At 31.6% G+C, this 16,964-nt stretch overlaps 2 protein-coding genes across 5 annotated transcripts in view; one reads left to right on the top strand and one right to left on the bottom strand.

The window, feature by feature from the left end:
- LOC111050514 (tyrosine-protein phosphatase non-receptor type 61F) overlaps positions 1-3,641 on the bottom strand; it is a 20,125-nt gene extending 16,484 nt beyond the window's left edge. Inside the window, exons 1-2 of one of the 2 annotated variants that reach the window (XM_039430889.1) lie at positions 3,327-3,641; positions 333-494 (exon numbers count right to left, since the gene is read on the bottom strand). In XM_039430889.1, the coding sequence (XP_039286823.1) occupies positions 333-494; positions 3,327-3,401 (237 nt within the window). In that variant the 5' untranslated portion in view covers positions 3,402-3,641. The remainder of the gene's footprint in view (positions 1-332; positions 495-3,326) is intronic. The other variant, XM_039430890.1, reaches the window with a different exon arrangement.
- On the top strand, positions 1,599-16,964 carry LOC111050511 (GILT-like protein 1). 3 transcript variants are annotated; one of them, XM_039430891.1, is made up of 5 exons: positions 1,599-1,818; positions 8,162-8,302; positions 10,038-10,199; positions 12,882-13,028; positions 15,481-16,240. In XM_039430891.1, the coding sequence occupies exons 2-5, from the start codon at positions 8,207-8,209 to the stop codon at positions 15,559-15,561; spliced, it is 486 nt and encodes a 161-aa protein (XP_039286825.1). In that variant the 5' UTR covers positions 1,599-1,818; positions 8,162-8,206; the 3' UTR covers positions 15,562-16,240. The 3 variants fall into 3 exon arrangements, with proteins under 3 accessions (XP_039286825.1, XP_022192539.2, XP_039286827.1); XM_022336847.2 differs by lacking the exon at positions 1,599-1,818 and adding an exon at positions 7,794-8,009 and having other exon boundaries at positions 15,481-16,964; XM_039430893.1 differs by lacking the exons at positions 1,599-1,818; positions 12,882-13,028 and adding an exon at positions 7,895-8,009 and having other exon boundaries at positions 15,481-15,771.

The following is a 16,964-nucleotide window of genomic DNA, read 5'->3' as shown; positions in this document are numbered from 1 at the left end:
TTAGAATGCTTTCTAGAGATCCTAAAACAGTTTTGCATTAATCAATATCCACTTCCAAAATGATGACAATTAGCAATAATTTTTAGTACACCTAATTTTAATAGATGAGCATATCGATGAGTCAACCCGTGAGTTGGATCAAGCTTCCTGGCATTTTGCTGAGTAAGTTATCGTTTTACTAGGACAGCAATTAATCTTCAAAATGTTAACAAATTTAGTTAAACTATCACAAAACAATAGTGGAGAGTATGATTAATTCAGCTAAAATTAATTAGATGTACACAATTTACTCTCTAGCTTACTTTAGGGTAAGTTAAATTCACAAACAATACCTTGACAATGTTGGCATTAATGTAGTCGCAACCGCCTTTTGATAATACAATTCTGGTGTGATCATAAGGTATTACGTCCCGATACCTATTTAGGTATTTGTTTACCATTTTTTTGGCTTCCACCACGGTGAAATCATATTTGGAACACTCTTTCTTGATATCCTGTTACAAAACATGAAAAAATTATTTGCTGCACTTACACATTAGATTATGTACAAGGTGAAAACCAAAGGTAGCTATTTCTTGTATTATGTAGTCTATGTTAGATAGATGGATGACTTTTTTACACTTTACAATAAAAGTGATGTGGGTGAAATTGAGGCAATAAAATCCCCCTCTTCCATTTAACACACGATGATAAGTTACATAGAAAAATATACTTTACAATTTGAAATTAAATGATAATTAACAATAATTATAAGGAAACAACTGAATCAATTCACAATAAATTGAATAAAATAAGAAGAAAACTAAAAGCAAGAAATATTAATAGTGAATACATCTCACACACACAAAGCATTCACACACACACTTTCTAAAGAACATAGTGTAAAACCGCCTAGTCAAGCCCTCCCCCTCCCCCCAGATCCACGCCACGACAGCCGCGCTGACTGTCAAGCAGCCTAATATGAGCTGTCTGTGAATTCCATAATTGACCGAGCGAAGTGAGGTCTAAGATTCAAGTCAACGGTTTGGCATTTCTCTTAATGTTTAAAAGTTTATATGTTGCGAATTTACGACGAAACGCGGTAATCGACTTTCATGAAATTTGACAGGTATGTTCCTTTTTTAATTGCGCGTCGACGTATATACAAGGTTTTTGAAAATTTTGCATTTCAAGGATAATATAAAAGGAAAAAGGAGCCTCCTTCATACGCCAATATAAGAGTAAAAATCAGACTATAGATTATTCATCATAAATCAGCTGACAATACATTGCTGTATTTCCATAAGGTCTACAGTTCTGTTTCAATCAGGTACTTGTGGTTGAGAATACTGCGTGAGGTCTACTGTTCACAGAACTACTAGTATTCAACCAACAATATGAATCTGAACTCATTGACAAAATAATCATCTAGAGCTCTGTAGAAAGATGCCACTTTCGACGAATTGGAAAACGCTACCTACGTTTGGTCAATAGAATCTTACGTGTGGGTTTCCGCACGAAGTAGAAGGAATTCTTCTATGTGAAGAAACTCAACAAGGAAAATATAACTTCTAGTCTAACTGCACTAACATGGAATGACTCATTATATAGCTCAGTTCTGTGAATTGGAACAGACAATGAGCAAACTCCATGACGCGTCCCGCCCCTGCCAACATTACCCATGAAGCGAAACCCTGCTGCCAAGCAATTGGGAGACCGAGATTTCAAGAGTTTAAAGAGAAACATGAGTGCATGGAGACTCCTACACTCGTGCAGTCTTAGAAGTTTGAGCTGTCCAAAGTATTGAGTAGGTAATTCTGAGCGCGCTGCAATCTCTGGGTAAGTTGAACTGTCATGTCCATAGTCACTAAGTCACAATAGAAAAAAAGGGGAATATCAATGTTTTAACTAACATGATTTTAGTAGGAAAAGGTAAAAGATGTCCAATTCTTTTCAACGAATCCCAGCTACAACTTTGTTACTAGTCAAGTTTGCATGGTCTGTCCAGTCGAGAGTATTTGTAAAAGTAAAACCAAGATTCTTCACCCTGGTGCTGTAGTCAAGTTGTTTATTCTTAAGTGGGGCAAGTCATTAAGGCTTAGTCTTGTCAAGAGTCTTGAGTGAACTACAACCATGACCTGCGATTTGCTATCATTAATTTTCAGACTATTAGGGGAAATGTCAAAGAAGAAAATTTGAACACAAAAGGTACAGTTTCGTAGCTGGTGCCCCTATTGTTGATATCAAACTCATCGATACATTAAAATATCAATTCGCACATCTATCTGTTCAACATTTAAAAGGTTCGGTTAATTGTTTTGAAAATGTAAAGGTGAAAGGTTAGGGTAGGAAAATTGAGTTTTTGCTTTTAAATGGCAATACTCAGGTATTATCTGAAATACAATACTGTAAAGTATTTACAGTTATTATTGCATAATGGTGCTGAATTCTATGTTTTCAATATTGATAGTAGCCGAAGGGAGACCAGATACGAAACTGCCCCCAGGACAGTAAGGCTCAACTCATAATTACGCGACTCACGTCTAAAAGAGACTCGACTCTAGTCGAGAGCATGTGTTTCCAAATGATGATGTTGCGGAGACTAGAATCGACTGAGTCTGAGTGTCACCATTTGGAAACACATTCTCTCGACTATAGTCAAGTCTCTTCTCGACCTGAGTCGCGTAAGTGTGAGTTGAGTATTATACTTTTTAATTTTTAATCAACAATTTTTCTTGAAAACTATGCTGTTTATTTCATAAGATCCTGAAAGACCAAGTAATAAGCTGAAGCTGATGTGTTTTCATTTAAATTTGAGTATAATAGTGATATAGTAACTCAAATATTGGTATGAAGATTACCAAATAGACCTACTCATTAATGACAGCTTAACATACTTTGAAAAGAATAGATTAACTAACCTTAAACACAAAATCTGCATAAATGGAAAAGTAAGTAAATAACTAAGGTTACCATTAGTAGAATCTATGAATCAAGTAGGCTACATTGTTTTAGTGTTTTTCACAGAATACGCTTATTCATAGTGACATACCTATTACACTGCTCATAAAAAGCTTGAACAATTTTCTTGAAAGTTCATAAGGAAAGTGGCAAGCTTTTCCTTGATAAACTAAGTTGTGACTGACAATAACATTAGGCAAGCACGAAAAAGAAGTAAGGTTAGATACATCAGGTACTGAAAAAACATTTTTAAACAGCAAAATTTCTTTTACAAACTTACTAGTCGAATATAATAAAAAAATTAAGTCACTGAAATATTATTCATCAAAGCAATGATCTAATGATGAAACAAAAGATTAATAATTAGTATTTCTTTGTATTCATACCTGGATTAGCACGGGCCAAGCATTACTGGCCTCTGTGTTTTCAAATTGATTTCTAATTTTACTTTCTAAGTTCATTTTGACAAAATTAGTTTTGTGTATTGTTGAATATCATTGAAAATGAGCTAATAATAAAAAGAAACACTGTAGCACAGCTCACAAAACACAAAAAGCCTGCATTTTCACTTCAAACCAAAGCCATCTTGCCCACACAATCACAGCCACACTCACACATCGCTGCTCCTCAACGTTGAACTTACAGACGCACACTCACACGCAGACACTACACACACAACAGAGACAATCGGACACTCCTCTGATACGGAAAAACGAATGACTCGAAGCTCGATACGATTGGCATGGCAGATTGAAGATCTTTCAAGCAACGAGAAGGCAACGCTTCAGTATTAGGCCTAATTTATTATTGTTTCAAATTTAAAAAAGATATTTTTGTTATGGATACAATTTTATTGACTCAATTTTAAAATAATAATAATTCACCCATATATTTGCATGGTGATTGAAACCGTGATTTTGTTTTATTGGCTTCTTAATTAATTAGGTAGGTACCGTAGTACTTGATACAAGTATCTGATGAAGATTCCTTGCGTATCGATTATGAAAATGAAGATATTGTAAGTTGCGTTGCACCATGGAGAATCTTGAAAAATTCGATTTTAGTCATTCAATTTTGTTTTAATTAATTTCTTGTTTGGACCAAATAATAGAAATTTTTCCAATGAAGCTTATACAGTATATATTTTTATAATATAATTATTTTATAATATTTTTTGTTGTAATCGTTTCCTACCTACAATACAAATCCTAAAAAAAATATCATACTTTGGTCCGGTTGCACAAAAGCCGGTTAAATTTTAACTGAAATTGGTTTCACAAGAACCAATCAGAAAAGGCCTCTTTAATAAGACGGCTTTTCTGATTGGTTCTCGTGGAATTAATCACGGTTAAAATTTATCCGGCTTTTGTGCAACCGGCTCTGAGACATAGAAAGGGGGCTTGCCGGTAAAATCAAGGAGCAGATGTGCCCACAGGGTGCGATGACTCAGCAGTTATTAAATTTGTAATAATTCTTGAGTGGTGGTTCTAAAAATAAATTTGATAAGTACGGTACCGTAAACAGTATTCAACATCACAGTAAAAGAATCCATAGCTATTATTGAAAAAATCCTATTCTATTTAGCTATTATTGAACAACAAGAACAATACACCTCTGAACATACCAGAGAGCTGATAGAAATATTAAAAATCATAACATCACAAAATTACTTCACTCATGATCAGAAATACTCCAGTCAAAAAGAGGGCCTTCTAATGGGAAGCCCAATCTCCTGTATAGCTGAAAATTTCCTTCAACACATGGAAGAAACAAAAATAAACATGCAGAAAAAATCATTTATTGGAAAAGATATGTTGACATAATACTACTCTACAAAGGAAATGCCAGTCAATGTGATCAACTCCTCTCAGAATTGAACAAAATACACAAAAACATACATTTCACTGCCGAATATGAAACCAACAATGCCCTAAACTTTCTGGACCTCTCAATATCGAAACAGGACAACAAACCAAGATTTAGTATTTTCAGAAAGCCCACAATGACAGATACACTCATACATGAAACATCAAATCATCCACCACAACACAAACTTGCCGCCTTTAACTCCATGATTCATAGACTGATAAGCATTCCACTTACAAAAGAAGATTACCAGACAGAATTGAACACTATAAAATATCTGGCACAAAACAATGGATAGGTACTCATCCAATGTAATAGACAAAATACTTCATAAAATGAAAAACAAGAAACAGAAACCCCCAAATCCCAACAAATACGTCACACTAACCTATTTCAATCAAAAATCACAATCCATAGCAAACATATTTAAAAAATCAGGCTACAAAACAGCATTTAGAACCAACAACAACTTAAAACCCCAACTAAAAACACGAAAAATAGACAGCTCACAATTTGAAAAAACAGGAATTTATAAACTAAAATGTAATACATGCCCAAAATTCTATATTGGACAGACCGGCCGTAGCTTCAAAATAAGGTACAATGAGCACATAAAAGCAGTACCGTAAATTCAAATTCAGAATCCACATATATGCAGAACATTTAAATAGCCACAGGACACTCACAAAAACATACAAACAGATATTGAAATCCTACACACTCTTCAAAAAAGCCAGAGACTCAACACTCTAGAACAATACGAAATTTTTTAAACACCTCAAAAATGACAAATTTAACTTATTAAATGATCAACTTAACTTCAGAACAAATGTAATATTTTCCCACATTTTGGCCACAAAGTCCAACCCATAAGAGCAAGCACCCCTGGTGTCAGGCTGATGAAGCTCCTCTTCAGGAGTGAAATGCATTCCTCAATACTCCAAGAAAAGTAAGTGTTTTTTCAAATATTTACAAGTAACACAGTGTCTGAACTACAACAGAGTTAAAAATAAATCTTGGGGCTAGTATTAGTATTATAAGCATGACGAAGACTGATTAAATGAATTTTTTTATGTTGAATGTTTCCAAAGTTGCTAAGCTTCTAAATAATTATTATGGACTGCCTCCTTCCCGAAGTTAAAGACCCCAGAGAACTAACAGCTCAATATCTTCAGGAAACTTACCATACGATGATGAAGAAGATATATCTGAAAAGCTTTTTAGAATGAAGGTGGATAGATAAGTTTTTTGAAGAAAGTTTCAGATAAAAAGAAGGTTTTTGGATTTTTTCTATTTTCTTTTAAGTCGGTTATGACTGACCGTTATTAATAAAGACTAATATCTTGTAAACCAATAAACAACTTGTAAATAATACGTACGGTACCTGTGAATAATATGGTATCTGTATAATAATAGGTATTTAACATAATATCAACTTCTTCATTGTTGAATTTTAGGCCTACTATAGGCTGTACTTCTTTTTAATGCAAATAATTTTCCCATTTATTTTTCCTAAAGTTATTTTTTTATGATTCCATCAATAATTTTTCCTCATAGACATAATGATTATATTTATGATGACCACTTGGATGATGAATACCTACTATAACCACTATTTTAGTATTCTCATTCAGCATCTCAACTTATTATCTGATACCAATGACACCACTAATAATTTGTCATGTGTATCATTCACTGAACATTCAGTAAGCTTATGATATTATAATGTATGAAAATATGATATACTTCTTGAACTATTTTGGAGAGGAGGTGGAGTATTTTTCAAAAATTTTAACCAATAGCGATACAGTATATTAATCATTTATGATACCGATAATTATCTAGCCTCTATCACAAAACTTTAAACTTTCAGAAATGGTGAATTTTTGGAAAGAAAGTTCATTTTTCTGAGTTTTTCAAGGATAAAGTTTGGCAACCTATAGAATCTAATGGAAAATCATGAACTTTCATCTTTTGAAAGGGATCTTTAATACAGTATTTATTAACTGTAAGCCTAATTACAAAAAAATGAAAAGCACGAGCCCAATTTATTGGGGGAATTCCACTCAATCACTCATTTGTCCACTCAATCGATTTCACTCTTTTGTACTCACTTTTTCACTCAGTTTTATGTAAAATGTAATAATTCATATTTTGTCAAAAATCAATAATAATATGTACATGTATTGTTATGTCAAGTGGAAATATACTAATTGAATTGAATTTCTACAAGCTAAATAAACAATGTTTTGAAAAATCCAATTTCACCAAAAGTTTTTAAATGCCGGTACCGTACTGGTATACGTATACCTCATCTGTCAATATATATTCATGGATTTTTATTGAATTGATTCACTATATATATTGAATTGAACAGCATTGTTTTAAAACTATATAGTTGGGATTTTATATTTCAATTTTCAACTTAGGAAAATAGACTCCTTAACATTAAATAGTTTGGACTCCTATTGAATAAGAAATTTGAAGTGTTTCACCCCTTTATTCAACTTTTATGTGAATATATGATTCAACATAAGTCAAGCGAGGGTGAATATGACACAATACTATGATAATGTCCGAAGTATAATAATTTATATTTAATATTATAAGTGTTTTCTTCAAATTTGAGTATATTTAAAACTATATTTTAATACTATACAGTCTACAGATTTGTATATTGGGAAAGGTTGAAGAAATATTATTGCAATATGATACCGGTAACAAATGACGATTTTTTTTCAATTTGACAATGAACTGAATCTGTTTTTCATTATTCTAAAAATTAATCTTCAATTTCCACGTGCAGCTATCCATGCTATCCGTATTTTATGCTGTTAAAGATCTGTATATTTATTGCAAAACACATACGTTAGAAATAATGTAACATATTTATTAAGGTACGGTTCATGTTTTTTGTGTGTTCTTGCATGAAAAATCCAAGTAATGAGTTAGGTACGGTAATCTACTATTTCTAATAACAATGCATCATACGATGAGTTGGAGTTGTTGATCAGGAGTGAGCTGATAATCGATACAGTGCTAATCAATATTTGCTTGGCAATAATTCTTGATTTAGGTTTTTCATTTCGACAGGCTGAGTAACAACTGTGTTGATGAGAATGTATAGTAGTCTAATTTTTCTGCCTTTTATTTTGATCCATTCACCAATCTATGGAGTTTCTAAAGAGTTCTCTCACAAAAGTGTAAGTTATTAATTCTATATCATATATTGGCTCAGCTTACAATAAAAAACGTATCATTCAAGAAGGTAGTTGATAGCTATCACTAATAGGCAACCTAAAACTTCTTTTTTAATGATAATATTATTCAATATATTATTTTTTCTGTATTTCAGAGCTTGACTCTTTCAATCTACTATGAAGCACTATGTGTTGACTGTATGAATATTTTTAAGCAATTGCAGAAGCTACTTGAGGTTAGAGGAATAAGACAAAAAGTGCATTTTGATCTTGTGCCGTATGGAAAAGCGAATCTGGTAAGCAATTCAAATTAATCCCAAGATGCCCGAGATTTACTAATTTATAGCTTAATAAGATGAAATTTTAAAAAGTAGGTATACGGTAATCTATCGATCGAATTTTACACAAATCTCACATATCAAACATATACGATACATTAAATATATAAGACATTCAAGTATCAAAATGTAACTTTGAGCTCCCCAAATCCATTTCAAAATAGGTTTTTGATTTATTACGATATTCTATTTATTTTTGCATTGTATGGAGCGGTACTTAGCCTAGCTATCCTATATTCAGAAGAACATGCAGTCTTGGAAATTCGTTAATAAAATTTGAAAAAGGGCTCATCTTGACTCTCCCATCTTTATAAGTATTCACTTGTTTGATGTAAGGTACATGAAAAAAACCTCAATGAATATAGTCGAAATGGTGACATTCATAATTATTATCCAACTGGAGGCAGGTTGAATGTCAGTATTGATTCTCACCAATATACAAGTACCCATAGGAATCGGAGAAATTATTTAAGTTATTCAATGTGCTTGCCCCTGAAGTAAGACTGTTGAGTATTTCTCTATTGAAATCACACATAAAAGGCTTAGACCTACTTATAGAAAAATGCCTTTATTCTGCTAGAGAATTTCTTGAATAGCTTTAGTGTTCTTCTGTTCAACTTTTACAGCTTTGTTGTGGCTTGTGTTGGAAACACTGATATGGCCTACCAATAGTATTATTTATTAAGTATACCACGTTTCAATAATCATTATTTATTAATTACTGCTATTTATTACTATTTGCCAATTTTGTTGTACAATACCAATTTTTCTGACTGTTTTAATTGTATTGTATATTTGACGTTTGTTACAACACTTTGTGTTTTATGACTTTACAATAATCCTTTATAATAAAGGATTATTGATATTGAATAGAAAATAGAACATATCGTTTCAGATAGAAGATTGAATGATTAGGCCCAATGAGTGAATATAATGTGTATCTATATCATTAATTGGTTTAGAATGAACAGATTAAATGATTTTGTCTCCAATGTTGAACTTATGAATCCATATTGTTTAAGGCAAAACTTCAAAATAATACTTGGAACTATGGAAAATTTATGACCTGTGTTTGTGGAATTGAATAATAATCTAATCACTCACACTACAATTATAATAGAATTGACTACCGTAGGTTTGGAAGTTGTTTTAATAAATTTGGATTATAGTTGAATAAGGCATTTTGAATTACCTACGTTCAATTGACGAAATTTTAATGTTATATTGTATACAATAAATGCTCTGGGAATATGAATAAATAGTTATAATTTTTTAGGCTATGACAATGTGTTACGGTAGCTGGTAGCATACAGCAGGTAGGCCTACCGTACAGGGAAACCCCAAAAATTGTTTACTGATCAAACAATAAATTATAAAAATTTGAAATTGACAATACGGTGATAAATATATTGACAAAATAGTGAAGTAGGAAAAAATAAATAGACCTAGAATTCGAAAGCGTGTATTAAACAAAAAGTAAATTAAGGAACTAAAGTAACTCAATGGGTATCTTAATTTAAAATCAATACCTTTATTTATTACCTATAATTATTTAAAATAAATAATTCTAGATTCAGTAGGTAGCCTATTGGAAACAAAGGTATGGTACCTATTTGCGGTACCTTACATTTTTGAAAGTAAAATTTCACGTGTTTAAAACACTTTTTTCAATTATAAACTTCTGTTCACTCAGATTGGAGAGGGTGTATTCAGTTGCCAGCATGGAAACTCTGAATGCTTTTTCAATAAAATCCATGGATGCGCAAAACGTGATTTGGGATACGATGACTCCCTGGATTTCATGGTTTGCATGATGTCAAGTTGCAGCAATCAGTATCGGTGTCTTTTCAAAGAGGTATGTGCAAGTCAAAGTTTGTTCTAATAGTTTGTTCAAAGTAAAGTTTGTAAGTCATTAATGTTCAAGCTTTATTAAATAAAGGTTCAATTTAAATAGTAGAATTTTTCATTCAATTTTAACTTTGTCAGTTCCTTACATTGGTTTGTTCTAAATTTGCTGAAGGAATCCAGTGAATCACTCTCTCCAATCTTTTTTTTGAATAAATAGGTTGAATTATGATAAAAGTCCATTTGCTGAGGAGGCAGTAGCGTGCTGTTAGCTGGAGAACCATATTATATTACGGTATATGTTTGTATCATGTGTGAGTGATGCTGTCTCTATGGTCTCACATGGATCATGGAGTTACAATTTCACAGAGAAGCAAGGTCTATAGAAAGAGTTCCGGACACGCGGCCATATTATATCTTGTTTTGATGTTTGTTGATTTATTCGCTGTTAGTCTGAGCTAACACCAGGAAAAGTGTTATTAATATAAGGAATAGATTGTACTATAATTCATAGTATAGTCTATTTTAGTATAATAGAATATGTGAACATATTAAACAAACTATAAACATAACGCCCGATTTGAGTCTCAATATGGCTGAAATTAGCATTGGTGTCATGACCTCTTTCTACCTGAGACCTTTCTACCTCTTTATAAGACCTTGCAATAGAATAGAATAGAATAATAATAGAATAGAAAAAACGTTTATTGAATAAATAAGCTACCTTAAGCGAACCTCATAGAGGCTGCTTGACAAGGTACTATTATACAAAACATGTAAATTCAAATATAATTATACATATATCAGTGAACTTTATTTTTACTCAACAGTTAAATTCACTTATCAGTTTATTACACTGTCAAATTTACTTAACAGTTAAAATTATCATGATATTAATTAATTAATTGTTGGCTCAGCTCTCAAAAATCTAGAGTATTATAATATATAGTCAACCTGAACTTACATAAAAAAAATAGAACAGTAGAATGAATTACAACAATACAATACATTGATAATGAGTTACATTATGCTACATCTAAAGTGTAATTATTCAACCAAATCTTTAAATTTCTTTTCAACTTTCAACAGGCGCATATTAACAAACTCAGCACAATTATCGGGTAAATCATTGAAAGTTCTTGGTACAATGTAGATTAAGGTTTTTCTGGCTAAATTATTCGTAGTAAATGGTACAACATACCTCTCATTAATTCCTTAAATCATATCGATTAACTTTCATAACTAAATATTTTTTGCAGAAGTAATTTTCTAAAATCAAAGTAAACAGAAATATACCTTTTATATTCAAAACCTTGCATCTATTCAAAAGATTCTCATATGAAATATCTCCCTGAGAATTGCTGACCAAACGTAAAATCTTGCTCTGTACCGAAGATATTCTCCTAAGATAAACATTGCTAGCAAATCCCCACCCTTGCAATCCATATCTCATAACAGACTCTCCCAAGGCTATGCATCATCCTCTTCACTTTATTAGGTATTAAATCTTTACTATGGGTAATACATTTTGGCCAATACCTGTTTGAGTCTATTACAAACATTTTTTATATGGATATCCCAACGAAAATGACTGTCAACTGTTACTCCTAAATACTTATAATTTATACAATTCGATATAAACTGACAATCTCGTGTACATATGATAATATCTTGCTCCTGCAGTTGGAAACATTCACAGCAATGGTGCTTAATTTTGGGTTCCCTAATTCTTTTCATGTAGGATGAGGTTATATGTAGCACCTTGGTTTTGGTAACATTTATATTTAGACAATTATTATGAGACCATTTAGCTAGAGTATTGGTATCATGTTGTAACCGGGTTTCGGCCACATCTAACGATTTATGAGAGGAAATCAACAAAATATCATCTGCAAACATAAAAATCTTACAGTGAATCAAATATCTAGGTAAGTCATTTGTGTAAAGTAAAAACAGCAAAGGTCCCAGGACTGATCCTTGAGGCACTCCCACATTTGAAATCCTATCTTGACTTAAATAGTTCCCAATTTTAACAACAAATTTTCTATTCTCCAGATAACTTTCAAATAACCTGAGTACAGGTCCTCTTATACAGAGAAGCAATACAGTAGTATCAGTGAAAATAAGAATGAAATAATCCTTGAGACTGTATTTTTTTAGCTTTTTTGGTAGTAGGCCTATATAAAATTAATTGAGCCTGTTCTAAATAATCCCTAGTTAATGATAACTATACTACTCCACAAATCAAGAAGATTTCGATGCCGGTACGGTAGGCCTACCATAAAATGTTTAGGCAATGCTGATCACTAGTCTAAATGTTCACTAAATATTTTTCTGTTAAAATGCTCAAGGTTATCTTTCAATATTCGTTAAAATATCGCAAAGTATATTCCATTAATCTGTAATGTAAATCTCTTGATCATAATAGAGTTTTATTAGAGGGCAATACTGGCGTCAGTTTCCTCGTTCCCTCGCCTGTATTTTCTGATTTATATACATTTTTTTATTATACTGTATATTACCTTATCGTTCATTATTATAAGTATTTTGTGGATTTTTAAGCTCAAGAGCTAATAATTTACAATGTTCCTGTATGTATCATATATGCCTTCAATAAGGGCCACTGGATGTAAGCGATGTCAAGTTACTTAAAAAGCATTCAATTTAGATTGAATTAAATTTTTATTTCAAGTGCGAGCTTGGGAAGAGAATTGATACAAGTAAACTACTGAAATGTGCTATTGAGGAAGGAAATACGATCATGTATAACATGAAGGAATTATCAAGTGCTTTTTCTCTTGAAGTGGGGGTTTTCGTTCCAACTGTAGTATTCAACAAGGTATTTATGAAAAAATACTATATTCTATAATCACAAAGTATAATTGATTGCTGAAAACTTTGATGAGAATAAGAGGAAATTTTTCTACAATTCGTCACTTCAAATTATTATCACTCAATTTCAAACGTCTCTGAGCATTTAGAAATATAACGGAAATATTGTACACCATATAGGAACTGAGATCATCCTCTTATTTCTTATTTTTGTAGGAATAATAATGTTCACTGTCTTTTTTAGGGATTGAAAATTAAACATCAAAATACCCTCCCTCTATTGGAATAATGATGCATTGTTCTACTGATTCGATACAATATAAAATAAGGTGACGATATTGTGATTACCCACGACAAACATTGACAAAAAGTTTTTGAATCCAATTCTTTTTAGAAACTGGAAGAAGTTTAACGCTAAAAACATTACTTAGTTCAGTCCTAGCATTGATATTCTGGATTTCGAACCAGAATATTTAGAAGTGTCCCTTATAATCAGCTTTGTTGAATGAAAAAATATCAAGATTTAGAACGAAAATAATTTCCTCTTAAATGATAGCCGAAATAAGTTGAATTTTTTGCACTGCAGCTCAAATTTCACGTAATATAAGTAAATTTTCATAAAACATGGATTTAACTCACATCAATTGAAAAATTCCAAATTGGACCAATTGATCAAGCGTTAGCGAGCTCTTACTTTTGACTAAAGGCCAAAATTATTGTCCGCCTCAGTGTGTGTTTGTTTGTTGGCATTCGTCAGTTCAGTACCAAGTGAAATGGGTGTATCCAATGTACCTAGAATACATTGTATTCTATAGTGAGGTCCATGCTATAATGGCAGTATTTGATTAACTTTGGTGTTGCTATCCTTGTCTATTATCCTACAAAACACATAGCAGTATCGTTTTCTAGCTCCAAAATAAGTTTTATTAAGTTTGGCAATTATTATTATTATTAAAATTATTTTTAAATAAGTTTGGCAATACGTTGCCAAATAAGTTTTTAAGAATGTAGAAATATAATTAATCAAGGCAGACAAACGGCAACTCTGTTCTCCTATCTTTATCCACTGTCATTATAACGTGGACCTCACTATAGGTACATTGGGTGTATCCTTCTTGAATATCAATGTAATCAGTCATACACAATCACATGATCATAAATAAGAAGTTAGTGGTAGTGTTTAGCCTATTTAACTTTCTTTATTTTGTTAATTCATATAAGAATAACTTTAATGTTGGAACAAGCTGTAGAAAATATTATGTTGAAAGGGTACTGTACTTTGATTTTTAATTTGTATGTAATTATGACATACTTTGACAAGTATGTTTAAGATTTATGAAAATCATAAGAATTGAGGGAGGATGGCAAATAGAGATGAGAGGACTTACAGAACATAGGCCTACGATTAACACACCTTAATCAAAAATGGTTTGCTTGTAGAATGATACAGCATTACCAAATAAATAAGATAGCATGAGAAGATATCTCATGGTATAGGGCGTTTATGTTGCAAATTTCACTGTTAGCTTAGGTAAGCCAATAGTCCTAATAGTTGGTTTTGGTGAAGCTATGTGACGTTGGTAGTCTCTCATACTGTGCCGTTCTTACCGTACTATCTCACCCTAACAACACAGTAATAATAGACAATAGTCAACAGTTATTGGCTTGAAATTTAGAACATAGACGCCTTATACCATGGGATATCTTCTTATGCTATCTTTTCTCGATTATTTATATAGGATCGTGACCAGAGAATACCCATACACCGCCTACACCTAACTATACCTAAAAATATACCTACACCTATCAACACACCTTAATGAAAAGTTGTTTACTTGTAGAATGATACAATATCACTTTAACCAGTAACCAGAGAAAACCTATGCCTGTTTTTATCAGGATTTTAAGTTATTATCTATTGTCTATAAATTAATGAATCTATTTAATGCAGTAACCTAACTGCATAGTTATCAGTTGCTTTGGAAAATTATAACAACACAATTTTATTTTGATCCTTCAAATGGACTTTCATAATTTGGGTAATTCTCTAAGAACACGTATCAATATTGTAATGGTACACAATGAAATTCTTTTTAGATTACAAAATTAAGTAAGACAACTGTTGATGAGAAATTAGATGGATGAGCCTAACTTTTTCTTTTACAGTAGGCCTACAGTATTAATATGAGAGCATCAATGTCATTAATTAATTTTGTGGAAATGCAATGTCAAGTAGAAGTTTTATCTATCTCCCTGCATATATGTTAGTTAAAAATATAATTCAGTATTCAAAATGTTGTTAGGAATGATAAATGTAATAATTCTAGGAAAAAAAAGATTTTACAATTTTTTGTTCGAATTTTGTGATAATGGAGATAATTTGTTAAACTAGATGATTTTTGGATCATTGTAATTGAAAATGTCGACTATTGTTTTGAGGATGATCATTTATTTTCCAGGAGTACAGCCAAGAAGTCCAGAGTAAAGCACTGAGTAATTTGACGAAGACAGTTCTTGAATACTTGAATGAAAATGAGTAGATCCTCTTTGATTACATCAAAATAGATTATTTATAAAACAAAATTTTCTCTTCTGAACTTATTTAAATAATCTATTTTTTCCTTACGATATTTTGTCTATTCACTTGATTATTGTTATAGATTATTTCTACTTTATTTATTTTTTATTATGATTTATTGAAAGTTGAAGATATATCCACTCAAGAGCGTAAATAAAATACTTACTCATCATTTTGTAAACTTCTTCAATTGAAAAATTAGCTTTACATCTCATAGAATCATAATACACTATCTGAACCTTTATAGTGTAAGAGGAATCTTCGTCAAAAAGATAGACATTTTGGCTGGTGTAATTTGCCACGAAATTATTTAGTTATTTATAAAATTACTGAATGAGTAATAATAAGTTATAAATGAATGATAATACCGTACTGATAATGATAATACGGTGATTGCTTAAGTCCAAGCAGCTCTGCCAAAAGATAGCATCACAATAATTGATATTCACCGTGTTTCTACTTATTTTGACCCAATTAACTCAATAAAAATATATTTGAAAGCTGAACATAATTTTGTAACGCTCTTGGCGCAAAAAATGTTCAATTGACACAATATGGTTGTGGCTGTTATTATAGTTTTGCAAGCTTTTTAATATGTAGCCTAATGTAAGGATAATAATTATTGTGAAAAAACATTTTGTGGTTAAATAGAGCTTGGAGCATCTTTTATTTTCTGTTCCTACAGTAAAAAAGCAAGATTTCTTTTGAATCAATAAACATTGTATTATCCTACATGCTTAGTACGTGCATGCTCTTATAAAAAATATACATATAAAGGGAGAAGGGCCTTCTCCTGTTATAGGAATAAACTATTTATGTAGTTTGAACATATAGTTTTCAGCAAAAACCCTTATGTCAAATGAATATCACTTTTCCCAACGTAAATGGCAATAAACACAAAATAAATAGCCATGTTTGATTTTTCTCAAACCCCCTCTCATGGGATGAGCCTGAGAAGATTTCTATTCAGACATTTTCTATACCAGTTGAAAATAATACATAGCGGAGACTATTGTGAACGTACACGGGCCATACATGAGTTTTGACGTCATATTGACGTGGTTATTAATTAAAAACAGGCATTCAGAATGATAATATCAACATATACTAGCGGATTTCAGCTCATATTGATTTGGTTATTGAATTGGTGCTGGAATTAATTCAATAAATAGGTTGTTTAAAGGATTGGATGAAATTATGATGAAGCTGATGTTTCAACAAATTTCCAGCAGTTCTTTCATTCTGTCTATTACTTCCCATCATTTCGACATCGTCCGTATGGGATTTACATTTATTGAATCAATATTAATGCTTGGAAAATGAGATCAGACTAAGAATAATATGAAAGTCTGGAAAACAGACCTT

The sequence above is a fragment of the Nilaparvata lugens genome, chromosome 6 (assembly GCF_014356525.2).
Source record: "Nilaparvata lugens isolate BPH chromosome 6, ASM1435652v1, whole genome shotgun sequence".
NCBI classification, from domain to species: Eukaryota; Metazoa; Arthropoda; class Insecta; order Hemiptera; family Delphacidae; genus Nilaparvata; species Nilaparvata lugens.
Note: the sequence above shows the minus strand (reverse complement) of the source record. Positions and strands in the feature narration are given on the sequence as shown.

What these genes read in the sequence shown, in the direction of transcription:
- LOC111050511 (XM_022336847.2), top strand. Translation starts at nt 7,920, where the DNA reads ATGAGAATGTATAGTAGTCTAATTTTTCTGCCTTTTATTTTGATCCAT. An exon ending in ATCGGTGTCTTTTCAAAGAG is followed by an intron (nt 10,200 to 12,881) that starts GTATGTGCAAGT and finishes TTTTATTTCAAG; the next exon opens with TGCGAGCTTGGGAAGAGAAT. An exon ending in CAACTGTAGTATTCAACAAG is followed by an intron (nt 13,029 to 15,480) that starts GTATTTATGAAA and finishes TTTATTTTCCAG; the next exon opens with GAGTACAGCCAAGAAGTCCA.